The following is a 19,756-nucleotide window of genomic DNA, read 5'->3' on the forward strand; positions in this document are numbered from 1 at the left end:
GTTGTGAGGAAGCAGGTGTTACACCATTGTGTGTTGTCAGGCTATATTGTGCAGCGCTGCCGTGCAAACCCTACACAATGCAAACAACACTGTCGTTGGTCTCCTTTAAGCAACAAGATAAATGCAATGTGAGCATTCTTCTATATACTTATCTTTCAATAAAGAAATAAATGCTCTACCTAGACTTTGCCAAACAAACCTCATGTCATTCTGCGTGCACTGTTAACAGCCTCCGGCAGCTTTTAAAAGGGGAACAGGAACTCTGCAGAGCTTGGATAACTTTGCAGTTAGATTTGATGGAAGTTGTGCAACAGAGGTTTGTTCCTATCTAGAAAGAAAGCATGTGAAATGGTCAAAATATGGCCAACCTGAGACAAGCATGAACGAGACATGGGATACAGAGTCATGGATCCTTCTGTAAACATGTAGAAGGACAAAAAGAGACTGAACATGCAGGAGAAGAAAGAGCCATGCGTCTTACCCAGCTGCCGGTATCAGCGTTTTGGACCATCCCAGATCAACCTCAGCTGAGCCTGAGACGCGCTGGCAGGGAAACAATACAGAGAGCACATCCTCCTGCGTTGGGTGCTTCTCAAAAATAGACCCTCCGACTGTAGAGGCAGAGAGCGTGTGCTGCAAAACAGGAACTGAATGAGTCTTTGAGGCTGCGGTGGACAACATACTGTAAGCCAATCTGCTAATGCCTCAGGAGGAGTCTTTTTACATCACACACCCCGTTTGACACCAAGAGGGCAACACACGTGGTGATGTGATGCTGCAGGCTGTCAGCATGTGTTTGAATATGGCAGTCTGTTTTGAGAGAATAGAACCAATCAATCATATCAAATAGATGTCAACTCACTGGTACGCACGCAAAACGTCCCTGATGTCTGTAATAAGCTGCTGTTTAACATAAATACTGGCAAATACATTAATGTGCCAATGCAAAGACAATCGTGTGTGTTTTCACAGGGCAACGTGCTCAGAGCAGCAGGTCTCACCTTCCACTCCCACGAAGATGTTTGTCCGTCTGCGGCTCGCAGATTTTTTTAAAACTATTTAGCCAACATAGTTGTTAGAGTTCAACTTGTTTGTAACTGCTGTTAAATGAGAGTTTAAGCCAAAGTTATTTGGAAAATAACAACGACTTCATGACTATGGAGTGCCTATTTAAGGGTCACCAGCATGTACTTACCTCTTGTTCAGATTAACAGCGTGCCTCTAGATATACAACTAAGTGTGTGCACAAGTTGACTTCTCTTATGCAAACACTGCGTGAATGTGAGGCCCATATTCATCACTGCAACATGAAGATGCTATGGGTTGAATGACAACTACCTTTTTGTTGTTGTATCTTAAAATCACAAGATGCCATTGCATCATAATTGTCTTTATTGGTCGCCCAATGTGGGGACTAAACCAGTGTACTTTTTAACATGCAGCTCCATCATCCCGCCGCTAGATGTCGCCGCTCCCTCTGCCTGCGCAGAGACGCTCAACAGGCTCCGACTCCTCTGCTGCGGACGAGTGGACCCCTTTTCTCCCCATTATAACAGAGAGGGGAATGGGACAGGCAGAGATAGAGGTGGGCAGAGGTGTGACTGAGAGGACAGGCAGAGGCAGAGGGACACTCGGAGCCAGCTGGGCTTTTGCCATTCCCTATTTATATTTAGGAATATCAAAGAAGGGTGTATGTGTGTGTGTGTGTGTGGGGTGAAAGGCTGAAGAAGTGTAGCGGCAGTTGTTGTTTTCTTCGTGCGTAAACTGGATAGGTTGTTCTCCACATCCTTAGGAGTTGCGCTTCACTTTCAGACTGAGCGGTTTATTTGGAGGTAGTGTCCTGGGTTTCTTTGCCTCGTAAGAATATTTCATTCACATTTTGTTTGTTCCATGCTTCGCTGTAGTGCGTCAAACTTTCCCCCAAAGCTCTCTCAGAGCATCATTTTTGTCGTAACTGTGTTATACTTACTGCCTCGACCGTGATTAACTCAACTGTCATCAACTCTCATCATTTATTGTGTGTTGTTGTTGTTGTTGTCTCCATTCCATTTCAGCGCGAGGGTCCCCTGCGGCGCGCGGACTACAATGCAAAGGGTCGTGGAGGTTTGGGTCACCCTGGTGACAGTCACGGCGCTGACCGAGGGGGTCTTCGCAGGGTACGGGCTGAGCATGTTCGCCGCGCAGTCCTCCCCTCCGGACCCGTGCTACGACGAGAACGCCAACCCGAGGAGATGCATCCCGGACTTCGTCAACTCCGCCTTTGGCAAGGACGTGCGCGTGTCCAGCACCTGCGGCGGCCCCGCGGCCAGGTACTGCGTGGTGGCCGAGCGGGGCGAGGAGCGGACGCGGGACTGCCACACGTGCGACGCCGCGGACCCCAAGAAGTCCCATCCCCCCGCGTACCTGACGGACCTCAACAACCCGCACAACCTCACCTGCTGGCAGTCCGAGAACTACGCGCAGTTCCCGCAGAACGTCACGCTCACCTTGTCGCTGGGCAAGAAGTTCGAGGTCACCTACGTGAGCCTGCAGTTCTGCTCGCCCCGACCGGAGTCGATGGCCATCTACAAGTCCATGGACTACGGCAAGTCGTGGGTGCCGTTCCAGTATTATTCGACCCAGTGCAAGAAGATGTACAACCGGCAGAACAAGGCCGCGATCACCAAGCAGAACGAGCAGGAGGCCATCTGCACGGACTCCCACACGGACATGCACCCTCTGACGGGCGGCCTCATCGCCTTCAGCACGCTGGACGGCCGGCCGTCGGCGCACGACTTCGACAACTCCCCGGTGCTGCAGGACTGGGTGACGGCCACCGACATCAAGGTGATCTTCAGCCGGCTGCACACGTTCGGCGACGAGAACGAGGACGACTCGGAGCTGGCGCGAGACTCCTACTTTTACGCCGTGTCGGACCTGCAGGTCGGCGGCAGGTGCAAGTGCAACGGGCACGCGTCGAAGTGCGTCAAGGACCGGGAGGGCAACCTGGTGTGCGAGTGCAAGCACAACACGGCGGGACCGGAGTGCGACAGGTGCAAGCCCTTCCACTACGACCGGCCGTGGCAGCGCGCCACGGCGCGCGAGGCCAACGAGTGCGTCGGTGAGTGTCCGTCCACCGTGGGAGGGTTTTGTTTCGCGGTAAAAAAAACAACTGTTGGTGTGTAATTATATTATTCGATGTCTGAGGAGAGAGAAAGAAAACGCAGCAGCATGATGATTGTTCGCTTGGTAATTATAGATTTGCTTTATTTCTTGTGGACTCAGCTCTCGTTGAAAATGATAACGCTCTTGATTTTGCTCCACGGAAATGTTTGTGGCTCAGATTAATATAATATAATATAATATAATAAATGAGGCATAGAGAGAGAGAGAGAAGAAGGCCTCGAGCTGAAAACACACAACCTAAACGGGCAATAACCATGCAGAATATTATATTCAGAAGAAGGGTTGATTTATATATTTCAATTAAATTAAATTAATGAAATTAGCACGTTGAAAAGAAACCTGTCCACCTGCTGGTATAATGACAACTTTTAATTGCTCAAAACAAAGTAAAGTGCATGACTTCACACAAAATACATTTAAAGGTAAAGATTTAATAGAACATAGGAATAAATTGCTGCTAATTGCTCAATTAAATTGCTAAATTCAGTGATTTTATTAGGACATTTAATTATATCCATCAAAATCTGATCGGCCTTTTCAAAAGCACACAATTTAACATGACTTATTATTAAACATGTTCAAATAAAGGGCTCAGGGCCACGTTTCCTCCGTGCCGAGAGAGAATAAGAAAATGCAAGTGTTGTTTCCAAACCTCAGAAGCTCCATGTTTTGTTCAGAAGGCCTAACAAATGAGTGCACTTTGTTGACCCCTGATTTTTATCAACATTCAGGAGAAAAGAAAGGGCCGGAAGTCGTCTCAACAAAGTGCGCCTGTCCGAATGCGTAATTGCGTTTTGACCTGCGTTTCCGACTGTAGTGGCGCTCTTATGGGGAAGGAAGCGTTGCAGCCGCGGAGATAGACTGCAGGGGCGTGTTGTGTTTCCATAAGCAGGTGCTATTACAGATTGGACGGGCGATTAAGGCGGTTTTATTGACATTTTTGGCACGTAGAGTATAAACTGCCACTTTAGAGCCAGTAAACTATTCAGAGAGGAGGACAAAGCCAGAGGTAATTTGAAGCCCTGATCTGAGTTTGTTTTTTTATTCCAGCAGCACCACCGAGCGAGTGTATTTGCTGTGATACTTATTTCAACCAGGGTGTGTGTGTGTGTGTGTGTGTGTGTGTGTGTGTGTGTGTGTGTGGAGGGTGCGGGGGGGCTTATATCAACAGCTCAAGCCCCCCCTCTGAGCTACAGCCACCCAAACCTGGAAAAGTAACAAGTTCAGACAGTGCCATGGTTTGCTTAACCAAACGGAACAAGTGAACAAGTTGTTCCCCTTGGCCTCCACCTTTTGCTGCTGCAAAGCCAGCATCTCGGTGTATTTCACTAAAACAAAAGGTTGTCACTTGTGGCATCCATCTCACTGTCAGTGTTACCCCCCCCCCCTCCACCCCATTCTTCTTTCACCATCTCCCTTTTTGTGTGAGCGGTGTCATCAGAGGAAGCCGCAGAAAAGCCAGACTGAGCATGTCTTCCAAAGAGGAAATAGTGAGGGTGGCCTGACATCTACGAGCATGAAAGAGGACGACCCGGGGCCAGCGGAGGGGAGGGGGTGTTCCCGTTGAGCGGTGGGTCCATATGGCCGGGCAGTGGGGAGGAGTGGTCGGTGCTAATGATCTGTCTGCACGTCTCCTCCCCGCTGTAGGACGTTCAGAGAGTGAGGTGTGATTGTTTTCACTCACTGGCATCAAGGAAGTGAGGCAAAGTCCATTTCCCATGACTTTGCATGCAGGGTTGCCATCATTTTGTCAAGAGGCCTTTATGTTGGCAGCAGCTTTCACATTCCTATCAGCTGCAGTTGCATGACTTACAAATGTGTTCATAAGGCATGTCATTTATTTTTTACTTGGACCCGGGGGTTTCAGATCCTTTGTCAGGAGCTCTTTGATTTATTTGAGAGGTATGATTCAGTGTTTCAATCGAGTTTGGCCCAACACAACTCTAGAGCTGGAAGAAAATGTAGAGAAGAGTTGGAGGATGGGGACCATGGAAAGCGACCACAAAACACACACAGAGATGCAAACTGACAGCAAGATGAGAAATGACTACAAAGGGACGCAAAACGACTACACAAAGATGCAAAATGACCACAAAGAGACACAAAACGACTACACAAAGATGCAAAATGACCACAAAGAGACACAAAACGACTCCACAAAGATGCAAAATGACCACAAAGAGACACAAAACAACTCCACAAAGATGCAAAATGACCACAGAGAGACACAAAACGACTACAAACAGATGCAAAATGACCACAAAGAGACACAAAACGACTACACAAAGATGCAAAATGACCACAAAGACACAAAACGACTACACGAAGATGCAAAATGACCACAAAGAGACACAAAACGACTCCACAAAGATTAAAAATGACCACAAAGAGACACAAAACGACTACACAAAGATGCAAAATGACCACAAAGAGACACAAAACGACTCCACAAAGATGCAAAATGACCACAAAGAGACACAAAACGACTACAAACAGATGCAAAATGGGTGGGGGCCTTCAACATGCATATGTCCAGGGGCCTGGCTGTGTTTGGAGTTGATGTTATTTCATACTCATCGTTCATTTGTCATCCATTAATAATGTCACCATTAAGTCTCCTCAAACGTTTCTGAACCTGTCCTTGCATAAAATGGAAACTACTCTTGTTTGATGCCCGATAAAGTTTGAGCACGACCCGTAATCATTAATGTAAGGAAATGAATAAGGTTGTGAACACACACACACACACACACACGTCATGCTCCCCCGTCCCAGGCAGCTGCTTCGTATTCTCTTCATGTTCGGCGTGGCGCTGACCCCTGACAGTCCGGCCCCCGCTCCTCTCCGGCCTGACTGATGGGCTGTGAAGGGAACTGTGGGAAACTGAGACTTGCCAAGTGGGTTTTTGAGGGAAGGTGAAAATGGTCGCCTTAGTCACTCAAACGTGCAATTTTTCACCTTTGTTCATCTTGATCAGTGCTTGTGCTGTCAGCGTGCCATGCGGCGCTCTGCTTCATGACGGCCAGAATCAGCTGGAGGTTCAATCAGTCTTGTTTTCCGACGCCTTTCATCTGCTTTCAGAGTCAACTTTCACTTCCGCCGCTTCTTGCGGCCGCTGATCTGGGTTCAGACGTGTTTGTGATGAAAGAGAGAGAGTTCACTTCAGCGAGCCGTCCTGTCTTGGATGGAAAATGTGTGAATCCTGCGCTCCGGAGAGCGCTTTTAGTTTTGTAGTATGTTATTGATAAGTATTTATTCTATTAAACCCACACAGAAACCTTTGAGGAGAAGAGCCGACGTGTTCGCCGCCCACAAGGTGAACCAGGAAATGATAGTATCGCTTGCTTTCTGGCTCTGCTCCCGGTCTGAGCACCACATACTGGTCCGCTCTCCAACGGCTCCACCAACAGAGCCAACGATATAAAAGCACATTCACAATGTTTTTAAAGAATCAGCAGGTTTGATGACATTTACTATTTATTCATGCGTGTAAACTATCGTCTGCACTGCAAAAATTCAGCTTCCAAAAACAAGAAAAAAAAGTAATAAAATGAGGGAAATATTACTTGAAGTAAGACAAATTATCTGCCAACAGAACAGGAAAATTTGACTTGCCAAGACTTCTTGAAACAAGTGAAATGCTCTAAAATAAAAACTGCCTGATAAGAACAAATATCTTGTCAATCAAAAAACAAGCGTATAATGTCTTGATTTAAGATATTTCATCTTACTTAGATTTAAAATTTTGCAGTGTGTAACCAGTTAGGTCGACTGTTAGCGCATGTCAATCGTTTATCCATCACTTTAACACATTTATCATTTACTTTTGGCTTACTATACATTATCAATTACTTTCTATTTAAATGGTTGCTTTTAGCACATTGTTTCAACAGTGTTTCCATTAGTTTTAGCTCACTAACTATTTCAACCGTTAATCCTGTAGCTTTAGCTAACGGTGTAGACGTCTCTGCGTGCTAGCTGACGAGCTTCCACACACTCTCATCCAGGTTGTTCGGGCGTTAACGGTTGATTCAATATTTGAATATTGTTTGATTCAATTGTGATTTCCCATGTTTTAAAAGTAGTTGAGCTACTGAACAATCCTACCGCTAGTCCCGAGTCTAGACGCATCAAATCAGAGAGCTTTGAGAAGACTGCCTTTTTGTCTTTGAACCACAACACCACTCGCATCTATGAGGGAGAGAGAGAGAGAGAGAGAGAGAGAGAGAGAGAGAGAGAGAGAGAGAGAGAGAAACCAGACCCTCACACCACATTTACCGCGGCGTGTTTTACAGAACCGCTCCACATCTAACGTCGTACTTCCTGTTCAGTTCGAGACTGAGCCGCGGTGACTTCGATCACGAGATGCTCGTCGTGATGATGCGGGCAGCGTCTCTGCGCTGGTCGTCCACGTGGCCGCCGCCTGGGCCCAGCGACACCGGTTGTAATGACGGGGAATGCGCCGCCACCGCCGCCGCCGCCGCCTCACCATCTGGGTCTCGTTTCAGCCCCATGCGACGGGAGAGAGGCATTTCTGTAAAGCATGATGTCAGAGATATTCTTCCATCTCGCTCGTCATTTGGTATTTTGGTTTGCTTCGTTATCCCTTCTCTCTCTCTCTCTCTCTCTCTCTCTCTCTCTCTCTCTCTCTCTCTCTCTCTCTCTCTCTCTCTCTCTCTCTCTCTCTCTCCCTCTCTCTCTCTCTCATTCTCCGGCCCGTCCTGGTGTGCCGACGCCGGGGGGGAACATTCAGCCATTTTCATTTCATTTGTAAGCCGAGACATATGTGAGGCTTTCCATTTTGCACATGAAGTTAGTCAACAACGGCCGGAGGACGCGGCTATTTCTGTGTGGTTGCCTTTGTTTTGCTGACTTCTGTTTTGATGGGTTTCAAGTATAAATACATTAGCGCAAAACATATTGCACACTACAGTAATCACAACAGGCTGCGGTCGCAAAGTTAATGCGCCGCCTCGCAGGCGCAGATATTACGTGCGATATCGAGAGGAGCTTTTGTTTGGTCGAGGGAACGAGGTGGTCTGTTGGCGAGGCAGGATTGTTATGGAAAGTACCCACGAGCACGCCACCGAGGCCTCATCCACTCCTCCTGCTCCGACCCCTGACCTCGCTCTGGAAGGCGAAGAGAAATGACACTTTTTGGGGGTGAATTTGAGCATGACAATCACAGACACGCAGTGCTTAACATCACGGCTGAAAGGTACATTATACCGAATGACATGAACCACACAGGCTAAATAAATGTGATCGTGAGCGTCTCGTGTGGATCCTCTTAAAGGATTACAGGGTTATTTCTCCAAAACAACCGTCAGTAGTTCAACTAAAAGCAAGACCTGAGCACAAGTTGATTCAGAAAATGAGATTAAATAATAGAAAACAGGAAGCGCGTCAGGAGACGTCGGGACTGTGGAGTCTCAGTCATCTCCAACGTGTCACAGCTCGAGGTCACCGGAGAGAAGGACTCACACGGTTTGACCGACGGGAGTTCAGAGAGAGAGTCAACGCAGGCGGCGGCGACACCGAAGCCAAACTATATGAAACCGATCGGTTTTCATCAGCAAAAATCAGAAGCAGACTCACGGGAGCTTTTCTTATGACCACGAAGGAAGCTTGCAACTCTCGGGGCAGCGGCGGCCGGAGGGACGGCGACGGAAACACTGGAAACGGAGACGGGAACTGTTGTCAAACGCAGGGATTATGGGAAACGTTGCTGTTACTCATGACCGTCTGTGTGTGTGTGTGTGTGTGTGTGTGTGTGTGTGTGTGTGTGTGTGTGTCTGCGCTCCGTGTTAGCAACCGTGTTCAGTTCATGTTTCACAATAATGAACTGGAATGTATCAGTAAAGGGGTTTTACTCGGTTTTTAAATTTTAAGAGTTTTCACTTTAAAAAGAGCACGGTGGTGTTTTAGACAGAATTCATTTTGCATTAGTATTGAGCACTTTCCAAAGCCTACAAAATGTCTTTATATTTAGGATACCATTTGATAATTCGTTACATGTATTGCCATGTTTGTGTCTCGGGTCTGACTTTATGTAAAGTTTGATCCATCCTGCGATTTTGATACAAAATAAAAACCAAAGTCACTTTTTTTAAGCCGGTAACTTGAAAAACTGTCGTCCGACACGTGTGTGGCGTCTTCCTGAAAGAGATAAAGTTCATTAATGGGCACGTCGGCCTGCGTATGGCAGTGAGCGCTGTATTGCGCCACTTTTCTCTCACAGTAAAAATCTGGAATGAGAAAACAAAAGGCCTCCCTCTTTCCACCAAAAAGCCAAATAAATGCATCACCCTCCTTTTCTCTGACACGTCTTTAATAGTCATACAGTCCCCAACTAAATAGTGTCTGCTTTATGAATTGTGTTTGCACGTTTCGTAGGCCTCTTCTGTTTTAATTTAGTTTTTTACTCCGTGGTAAAGCTCCGCGCAGCACGTTTTGTAAACAGGATCAACTATAATTAAAACAAATTCATGCATTTCGAAGGAAACGTGGTAAAAACATGCGTAAAGCTCCTTTTGAAATAAAATTAAAGAGCCGTGGCGAGGGCGGAGCGCTCGTCCGGCTCACTCAACGTGGCGGGTGATTCGCTCTCTTGTTTCCAGCTTCAAACGCAGAAAGTGTCGCGCGGCCTCTCGGCCGTCCCAGTCACGCGCTGGCATCCTGAAGCCGTGCTCTCCTCTCTGTCACGATGGCCAACAGAGAACAATACTCCAGAAATTGGCATTTTTCTGTTGCGCCGTCGCCTCCGGTCTTTCTTGCAACATAAGCTTTTGTGTCTTTGGTAAGAGGTTTCACTGTATACAACCAGAGCATCAAACAAAGAGATGTATTTGGGGGCGGGGTCTTACAACAAAAAACAAAATCCAGCTTCAATCCAGTGTCCTCTGGGTAAAGGCTGCATGTTTTGAGGATTTTGTTTTGTTGAGCTCATAATTCAAGACAGACACGACGGTTCGAGCCAGAAAGGTTTCACTCAGACTTTTAAGAGCACACTGAAAAATGCTGTGGACGGCGGTTTGGAGAGGTGACTCAATGTTTTGAGAGGAGTACGTTAGCTTTGGTTCAACGTTCGTATCCTCCACGCACGGCACGACACGCCGACCTGTGAGCAACATGCGCACGACACGGAGGATCGCTCCCGCACACGTAGAGGTCGTCTCGTTTCATCGTTTGACAGGCGGGCGAGATGTCTGCAGGCGCACGTACTGCGTGAGGCATTGCGTGTGTGCCGATGCCGGCGTTGTGTCATCACCAAATGTAAGAAGGGCCAAGAGAGTCTCGAGCTTTTCCAAATAGCTTTGCAATAAAAAAAACTCATAAAAAAACAACTTTCTTTTCAGAAGGACCGCTTCCCGATGCATGCGTTGCATTTTTTTTTTTTTAATTAGGAAATAGGACCCTCTGAGCTGCATATGGTCGTTTTTAATTATTTGTAAATCGATTTATCAGACAAACTTTACATTCGACCGCTCCGCTCGTTATATACACAACCTCCAGATTAAAAAGTGGAATAAAGCAGCTTAATGCTCTTCTGACTTTGATTTTCCCTCTGTTAAAACGGTTCATTATTCATATCCACCATGGCCCATTAACGGTTACTTGATTTTTTAAGGATCGTTTTGTGGCATTTCTGGCTGTGGGAAGAGCGGGTACAGGCATGTGACTCACTTTTTTCTGGGGGGGGAGTAATTGATTCATTTAATTAATTTCTACACAATTTCAACCCTGGTAAATACAGGAAAACAGATGTTTTTGTGACATTAAGAGAAAGAGAATAGGTCACACCCCGTGTCAGCATAACTACTGGTGCATCTACTCAGCGAGTTAGTGTGAGCTGTGAGCTGTGAGCCCACATGTGTTGGGCCTCTGTTTGAACTCAACAGTCAACATTGTCGGTGCAGTAAGTGGATCCTCAACTCAAACTGTTTCAATCCGCTTCGTCCACGACGTCCACTGAGCCCCGGATGAAACAGACGCACGCGCTCAGACGCTTTGCGTCCAGCGTCTGTCCACGCCACTGCCGGGGCCTTCCAGGGTGGCATCGGGACCACCTAGTGCGCGTCGAGCCCCTTTGAGACGCCGGAGCAGTGCAGGCTGGGAATGATTAATGGGCCGGCGGGGCGACACGCTCCGCGGCTCGGCTTTAGACCCCCCGGGCCGGCTCCCCTGCTGCGCCGCCACCCGACACAGCCGGCGCTGCTCGTACGCCCCGCTCGCAACACACTTCCTCGGTGTCACTTCCACCCCCCACCCGCCTCCCCTCCCTCCTTTCCCTCTCCTCCCTCCTCCTCCAACAAGCATTAAGGGACTCTGCAGTGGAGGCGTAAGCTCCTTTGGCTGGTACCATCCTCCCTGCTGCGCCGTCGACACAGGGGCCTTTTTTACGAGAAGACAAAGGGCCCCGACTGACAGCTGGATTCGTTATAGTTGAATTAAGCCTTGATCCTTACAGTAACCGATCAGCTTGGAGCTACTTCCGCTTAACACTCCTCCGAGCATCAGGAATGCCCGCTGATAATTACTCCCGCTCCTCTTTTTCGTTAACCGCCGCTTATCTTTAAAACAAACACGGCGCAGACGTAACAAGCCCGGCTCGGATAAGAGGAAATGGAGTCGCTGGTTCCCGTTTCATATCTATTTTCCCATATAACTGTCCGAGAGTCTCCGCCGGCCCGTAATGGATGTGCGCGTCCTCCTGCGCTCCGGCCTCCATCTCTCACACACCCCAGCGAGCGCTTCTCCTCGGGAGAGAGAATGAGGAACCACTTATTGGATTTGAGGGGATATCCAGCAGGATGGATGGAGGAGGGGGGAGAACACAGTGGCTATCGGGCAGCGCTCCCCACGCGACTGTAAATATACCCCGCGACTGCTCAAAGGAGGGGAAGGCCGGGGATTCTTCCATCGCAGTCCTCCCTCTGTACGCTGAGCGTCTGTGATGGAGGCGGAGGCTTAAGCCGCCTTACAGACTTCCATAACTCTTCCAGTGCGAGTGGGGATGCGGACGGGAGGCCCGTCCCTTCCCCCTTCCCCTTTCTCCCTTTCTCCCTTCTCCCGCGTCCGCCACAGCTACTGTGGAGCAGATGGCTCACTGCCGCTTCACCCGCCCGCACCGAACAGCAGAAGGCCGCTCCTCCAGCTCGGAGACGCGGGCGAGGCGGTTTCCTCCCTTTCTCTGCTCGCGGGGAAAGCTCAAGCTCACAGCGTGCATACATGTGCATGAGTGTGTGTGTTTGTGCGTGTGTGTGTGTGTGTGTGTTTGTGTGCCATGTGGTTTATTTACACAGATAATGAGTCAGAGATAACACTCTGTGTCTGGTTCCCATTTGGGCGGGCAGCTGGGGAAAGAATGACCTCAGAGCGGTGAGAGTACGCTGTGATGTGAGACAAGTACCTGGGCTGCGTTACAGCACGTTGTTCTGCTCTGTAATAACTACACGGGGAGCCAGATCTCAGTTAAATATACAGGTTGCAATGAGCGCTTAGGATTCCAATTGATTTATGCAAATATTATGATTACAGAGATTGCGTCACACGCATTGCCAAGTCTTAGGTTTTTTTCGTCCTGATTTGGCAAAGACGCGTTTGGTTCTAACCGCAAGTTTAATAAACATCTGCAGTTTTCCACACAACAGCAGGGCAGAAGCAGTAGCTGCTTTCATTGCCGAGAAGTTGCAGCCCGTCTCCTGCAACTCTTCATCTAACAGCTCATTGTAACCGTTCCATGACTCCCTGCAACATTTAAATCTGCTGGGGAAAAAACAAAAAAGGTTTCGTAGACTATGGTGACAACTACAGCGCGTCGTGCGAGTGCTCCGCTGTAAAAGCCGCTGTGTGTTGTCGGCGGTCGCTCTGGAGCGTCTGTGTCGCGGCAGAGTTCAGCAGTGAGGCCGATATCAGGGAGGCTGTCGATGAGTAATTACAAGCGCTAACGCCGGCGCCGCATCACTTCCTGTGACTGAAAGACAATGTGAGCGGGGCGCAGGCCCGGCGGGCTCCGCCCCAACGATGGAAACGACCAGAAAGAGGTTTCAGAGAATGTAATTACATTCAAATGTTATGGCGGAAAAAAAGTAAAGGTAACTATAAACAGTCCCAAAAACAGTTTGATGATTTCCTGAATATAATAATAACTTAAAACTATTTACTTACTTTGATGTGTAGAACTTGTGCAACGGCCCTTTGAACAGTTCGAAAAGTATTTTATCTATGAAAGTGAAATGAACAGCTGAGTCACCTGCTTTGATTGACAGCAGAGGCCCCGCCCACTGTACGTTTGTTGGACTCATTACAGCGTAGCTGGAGGAAGAAGCGAGCCTTTTCCTCTTCAGCTCGGTGCCGCGTCCTGGAGGCAAACCTAGCAACCAGGACAAACTTTGGGGCAAAACCTTTCGCAGTGAGCGCTCAATGTTTCCATGAAAACAATCATTCAGGATTAACTCCATTAAATTGCTCTTTCTATATAGAGGAAATTAGGCTGTGCCCTTTCCCCCCCCTGAGGTGAGCTCGTGTCACATTATTAAATAACATTATGAGTGTCAGGACTCAGCCAACGTCTCCATGAGCTGAACAGATTGTGAAACAACTGGAATTAACCCGTGATGGTGGAGATATGGGGGTTAAAAGTTTTGATGCACGTTGAGAACTCACAGGAGAGATATCCTTTGACACGGGGATGTGGCTGGTTATAAATAGGCCCTCGGAGAGAAGGGAAGAAAAGCACAATAAACATGCCACAAGAACGATGGACTGTCATCTCAGCGGTTTGATTTACAACCGTGTGGCTTCCTGCCTCCATCTCCCTCGTCCCCTCTGCACGCGCCGGAGTGTTAAAATAACCTCCCGGCTCCGCGGGGAAGACTTGGACCTCGGCCGAGCGCCGGCCAGCACGGTCCCACAGCAACCGGGCCCTGTTTAGATCTTCCATGCAGGTTTAGTCTGCAGGACGTCCCCTCTGACCACCAGCTCAATTACGCTGCATTCAGGTTTACTGCAAATGCAAGCTCCCGACTGGAGAAAACGACCCAGGTCGGCCTCAAGTTGGCGATTTCGGTTAAGATAAGTGAGCGATTTTCAGATGTCTCTGAGTTGTGTCAACACTCAAACCCCAAATCCCCAATCATCCAAATTACTCATGAAGACACAATGAATTTACTGTCATTTGGAGAACTGGGTTCAAAAGGTAGAAAAGAGAAAAATATGGTTCCACTACAAACACACTTGAGACTCTCATAACATCTTTTCCACCAACTAAACTTGGGAGTAAATTTTAAAACGGGGATTTACAAGCAGCTCCACTTCAACACGTTCTCACTCCAGACTCGTCAAATACCGAGTCCTGGTCGACATACAGACTATGACGCTGTAGGTCACGCTGTGGCAGGGGTCAATGTGTGTGTGCATGCAAAGTGTCTTTTCCTCTCAGGACGTTGGGTTTAGCCAACCAACCCACTCAGTTCGAGTAAGCAGAAGATCGTGGGTTTTTGTTAACTTGACCGACTGATAACTCACGCGACTAACGCCCGACGTGAAAACATAAGAGTCGACACAAACAGCGGCCTCCTGGGTGAAAGTCCTGTGTGTGTTTGACTCGGCCACCCTAAGAGGACTAAGCTTGATCTGTGCTCGTATTGGACACCGTGTGGCACTGAGCAAGCGGCGGTATTTGAGGAGTTGGGAGTGAAAACAGGCCGTCGGTCATCAGGCGCTAACGTGGATCCACTTTTATTGTGGCGTGTATCTTCATAAATAAATATTTGCCTCAAAAATTGCCAAGAAAGAAATCTAAACAGTGCTAGCATTAGCTTCAAATATTGGGTAAACAGCTAAAATAGCTAAGAGTATTTGAAAAAGAAAAAGGTTTCGGTCGTTCGATGTGAAAACGTTAGCATAGTTATAGTAGAAAGCTGCATTTACATTGTAAACCAGTTTGCATCCGAGCGGCGCACTTTAAAACATACAGTCCCCCCCAAACAGAAAAGAGGGAAAATAATCTGCTTATCGAGTTTAATGACCGCGGACCTTTCCATCACCTCTCCCATAAACCGGGAGGAAGGAAAGCCTGTTTCCACACCTCCACTGTGGGAGCACTGCAGAGCACTGAAAATATACAAGGCATCAAACACAAACACACAGACACGTCAGAAATGAATACGCTTTTACGAGATTATTACTCAAGAGAATATTTCAAGAAAAGTCACAGCAGGCATGTGTGACTGCTGAGAAAGACACACACACACACACACACACACACACACAGTAAAGAGGAAGTATTCCCCAGTCAACGCCTCAACGCTCCTGCCAACCAGCGACAGCAGGATGTTCCTCCACCAATCCATCAGCTTTAAGCTTTAATTGGACATTTTTAAGTCCAGTCTCGTTTCCTCCAGCGCGTCGCACAGGAAGCAAACCTCACATTCGATTAAAAAAAAAAAAGACTGAATTCAAGATTTGGGCTCAACACGTGACCCCTGTTGTGTGTTGAATTAGGTGGAGGAGAGAGGAGGCCTGGACATCTGAGGAAAAGCTCAAATATAAATTAAAAAAAAGGAAAGCCGACACTAACATCCATTGCTCCGCTTTCCCCCTCTTCTTTGTGTTTCCCCTTTGTCCCATTTGCTGCTATTTCTTCCCTTTTCTAATGGCGCCGCTGCTTTAATTGGCAAGTTCAGAGCGCACAAAGACAAGACGAATGGCCGATAGAAAACGGGTGACACGCAACAAAGATCCCAGGCGAGATTGTTGCAATTACACGGCGTTACGTTCCAGCAAAGTGAACCGGCGGTACGCCCACTCCCGCCTCCCTCCTGGACCGCTCCCAACCCTGCAACGGGAGGACAAACGGGCCCGGCCATTACGCATTATTATTCATAAGAGAGGCTGTGTTATCATTGGCACCGCGTAGCCGCGGTTGTTTAGAGAGCCGAGTGAAGAGCTCTGCTCATTGCTCATTGCGCAATCACAACATGTTGATGCGAGGGACTGTCGGCTCTGCTTTCTCGTCTGTAAAACAGGTCACGGTTCAGATTAGTCCGGGCTCACACACTTGCGTAGGGGTTGTGACATGTTTCACAATGCTCGTGAAGGCATCACATACCAAACACGGGCCGTGCTGCAGCGCGCTGAGCCTGTACGGGCCGTATGCAGATCATTACGGGCTGCCAGAGACGAGTACTGTTGAAATGGCCCGTCCTCGCTGGCGGCTCATTACTGCGACCCGCTCACACCAGCTAATAGTCTTAAATTACACCGCTAATGGTGCGTTGCGTGAGCTGATGTCACATCGCATTACCTAACGGCGTACAGCACGCCGAGACGGAGCCGGCAGCTGGACATGGGTGGCTGTTGATGTTGAGGCAGACCCCCCCCCCTCCTCTTCCCTCCTCCTCCCTCCCGGCAACTGAGCGGTTTACGAGCAAGTTGCCCGCACACAAAAGCGTAGGGGGGGCGGCGCTGATTGCTTGGCTAATTGATCCCCGCCAGAGATCACAGGGCCTGCGCTTGTAAAAAAAAAAAAAAAAAAAAGGGAGAGGAAAACGCCTCCTATGACATCACTGCACAGTGCGTGGCGAGACGCGCAAGTCAGAGGAGGGAGGGGGGGCTTGTTCCCACACTGAGGGAGGTGATCTGCAGAGAGTGGACACACACACACACACACACACACACACACACGGACTCACACACTGCGTGGGGCTCGCTCGAAAGGCCGTTCCTGACCAAAATGTTGACTATTCCTAAAATACTCAGCGAAATTCCAGGGAAGTCAGAGGTCAAACTTGTCCACAGGTATTTAGTGTGTTTCTCAAGGACCCAACGCGAGCGCTTGAACTCAAGATTGTCTCTTTAAAGAGGTCTCGCTACGCAGCAGAGCAGCCCACAGCCCAGAATGCAGCAGACTAAATCTTTGGGTAGAGCACTTATTTTTCTTTCCTCCAATTACGTGAGAAATATAATTGCTATCTGGATTGCGTTCACTCAGCGGGAACGTTTTTCTGTGTGCAGTGAACGGGGTTCACATCCACACTCCTATCTGTGGTGAATCACGTTGGCTAAAGTCAGGGAAAGGAATGATAGGAAAACGTTCATTTCTGTTCAAACCAACCATAAATTGAGTTTATTCCTAGACAAACATGGTGGCCAGAAGATATTTTTTCCCCCAGACGCAGGAACGTGCTCAGACCTGGGTGAAGCAGAAGAGCGAGATGGCTTTAGATAGCCTTTCATCTCCAGGATAACTCAATTCACGAGCTCGGCTTTGGCCGTTTTCATCTCTTATCTGGTCTCGGGGCACAAAGTGCACTCTTGTGCGGTTTGGCAGCTCCTCAGAGGTGAAAGGTGAGCTGAGTGATGGGTCATTATGTCTACGGGAGCAGAGGAGACACGCCTTCCCCACAGGGAATAGAGCTGTTGTCACCAAATTGGCCTTGATGGCATCATTAGATTGATAGCATCTGTCCTCATACGAGCAGTCAGGTGCAGCTAAACTGCTCTGTTAGCCTTTGTGCTTCATATCAGTTCTGAAGAGGACAGCTGTCATGATTCCTGTCAGAATAAAAAACAAATAAACACGGTCACGTCACCTTAAGGCTTCTGAACGAATGTTTTTGAAGGTCGTGGTTAGTTTATAGCTTCTCCTCAATTGCAAATAGCCCCACTTTGGAGTAACTGCATCGCCATCATGCTTACTTGAATGCCATATACATATACACACACACACACACACACACACACACACACACACAGATACATATACAGTTAGCTCTGTCAGCTTGTTCGTTGTAGCTAGCTGTTAGCGCTGTTAGCTATGATCCGCCCGCTCAAGCGTATCCATCTTGAGATTAGTCGAGATGCAAACGAAATTCTCCACATCGCTTATCTTGCAACTTTATAGCACAAGTTTCCAAAATTGTTATTCTTTTTGCTCTTCTACATACAAATACTTCAGTGAATACCGCTTTGGTGATTATTTTAAGCGTCTCCTGGCGGCTGAATGAGACTACAAACCGCCATCACGGCGACCAGCACGCCTTTAGCTTCGTGGCGGTGACGTGATGTCCTGCTAGCGCGCTGTAGCTCTTGATAGCCTAGCGTTTGCTTTTTACTTCGGATGATTGTATTCACGCGTAAGTAAGCATCATAAACCTGTGGTTGCCACAGAGCTTATTTTCTGCAAAAATCTACCCGCCAAAAAAAGAAAAAAAGCGGCCTGGACTTTCTCATACCTTGGACCCGTTCTGGTCCTCAGTAATCTATGAACTCAAGCTGAGAACTATTGGCCAAGCCGCAGCAAAGTGATTTTCATGATTACCCTCGTCCAGGAATAAGGAAACAATAATTGACATCGTAGACGAATAACAGAAGAAATCTAAAATGCATTGACGGGATGAAGTGAAATAACCGCCATTGCTGCCAACCGCCATGTCTTTTTTTTTTAACTTGATCATAGAGGATTTCTAGATAATCCTAACATTGGCTCACATTGTTTTGCTGTTTTATTTGTTCATGTGTCACTAAGGGGACGGGGTAGCTCTTGATGAGGCGGTCCTTTTTTTAAAAAGGCCGTTGTGTAAAAACCTGCTCCGTTCTGTGAGATAGAAATCTCCCTCCAACTGCTTTTCCTCCCATTGTTGACATTGTTTTGCCTCGAGTGAAACCCTCGACAGTAGTCGGGGAGACCTGTGAAAGGATTCATCGTCTGGAGAGCTCGTTCCGGAAGTCCTTTGTTGTTGTTGTTGTTGTTGTTGTTGATGTTGTTGTCCTCGCACTCATCAAAATCCCAGCTGCTGCAGGGCCGCGCGATCGAAATGTTCATTGTGGTGAAAACGTGCGTCTGGTGGACGTCGGCCTGGAAGCGGCTCAGCGTGGCGTATCGAAGAGCTCACCTTTATATTTTTTTGTGCGTCACCGTTCACAAACGTGCGCCGCCAGAGAAAGTCCACGGATGGCGTGCGGCAGAAACAGAGCCTCGGCGCAGCCTCTTTTTTTTTTTATAGCCGTGTTCCATAAAACGGACGGATTTATTGAACCTTTGCAGCAGAAATCCTTTGTGATTTACGTCCAGCTTACCAGGATTTTAATGATATATTTGTGCCATCTATTTTACGGGATTGTGATGTGATCAGTGAATCTCTGTGATGTCCTTATAATCCCACAGAGGAACTACTTCCAGAGGATAAAACATAATAACGGACTTAATCATTGCCTGATTAGCAAGGCCTACAGGATGCTGGTTGAAAGCACAAGATTTAGCCATGACTTCATCCATCAAAGCTCCATTCTCTCTTTTTTACTGACACTAAAAGTGTCATGATTTAGTACATATAGGGATGTACTTAATAAGTTGATCTACTAAAAAACTAGGAAACCGATTACACTGAAAAGGGTAACAATATAATATACATACAGCTATTAGTCCTAAGTTTACTTTAGTTTACCTCCTTAAATTCATAAAAATATAAAAATAGCGAGTGACATTATCTTGGTCCTTTTTAAGTATGAGAAACTTAAGTAAAATAAGTCTGACTTACCTCAACAGTTTTTTATTCAGTAGAAATTATGAAACTTTAGATAAATA

General features: G+C 47.6%; 1 protein-coding gene across 2 annotated transcripts in view; it reads left to right on the forward strand.

The window, feature by feature from the left end:
• The first annotated feature begins 1,572 nt into the window (after positions 1–1,572).
• The window catches only part of ntn1b (netrin 1b), a 37,386-nt gene continuing 19,202 nt past the window's right edge, over positions 1,573–19,756 (forward strand). The window contains exons 1-2 of one of the 2 annotated variants that reach the window (XM_068579494.1): positions 1,573–1,857; positions 2,055–3,100. In XM_068579494.1, the coding sequence (XP_068435595.1) occupies positions 2,086–3,100 (1,015 nt within the window). In that variant the 5' untranslated portion in view covers positions 1,573–1,857; positions 2,055–2,085. The remainder of the gene's footprint in view (positions 1,858–2,054; positions 3,101–19,756) is intronic. The other variant, XM_068579495.1, reaches the window with a different exon arrangement.

Source organism: Clinocottus analis, unplaced genomic scaffold, assembly GCF_023055335.1.
Source record: "Clinocottus analis isolate CAN_PGR_092001 unplaced genomic scaffold, fCliAna1.0.p SCAF_16, whole genome shotgun sequence".
Lineage (NCBI taxonomy): Eukaryota > Metazoa > Chordata > Actinopteri > Perciformes > Cottidae > Clinocottus > Clinocottus analis.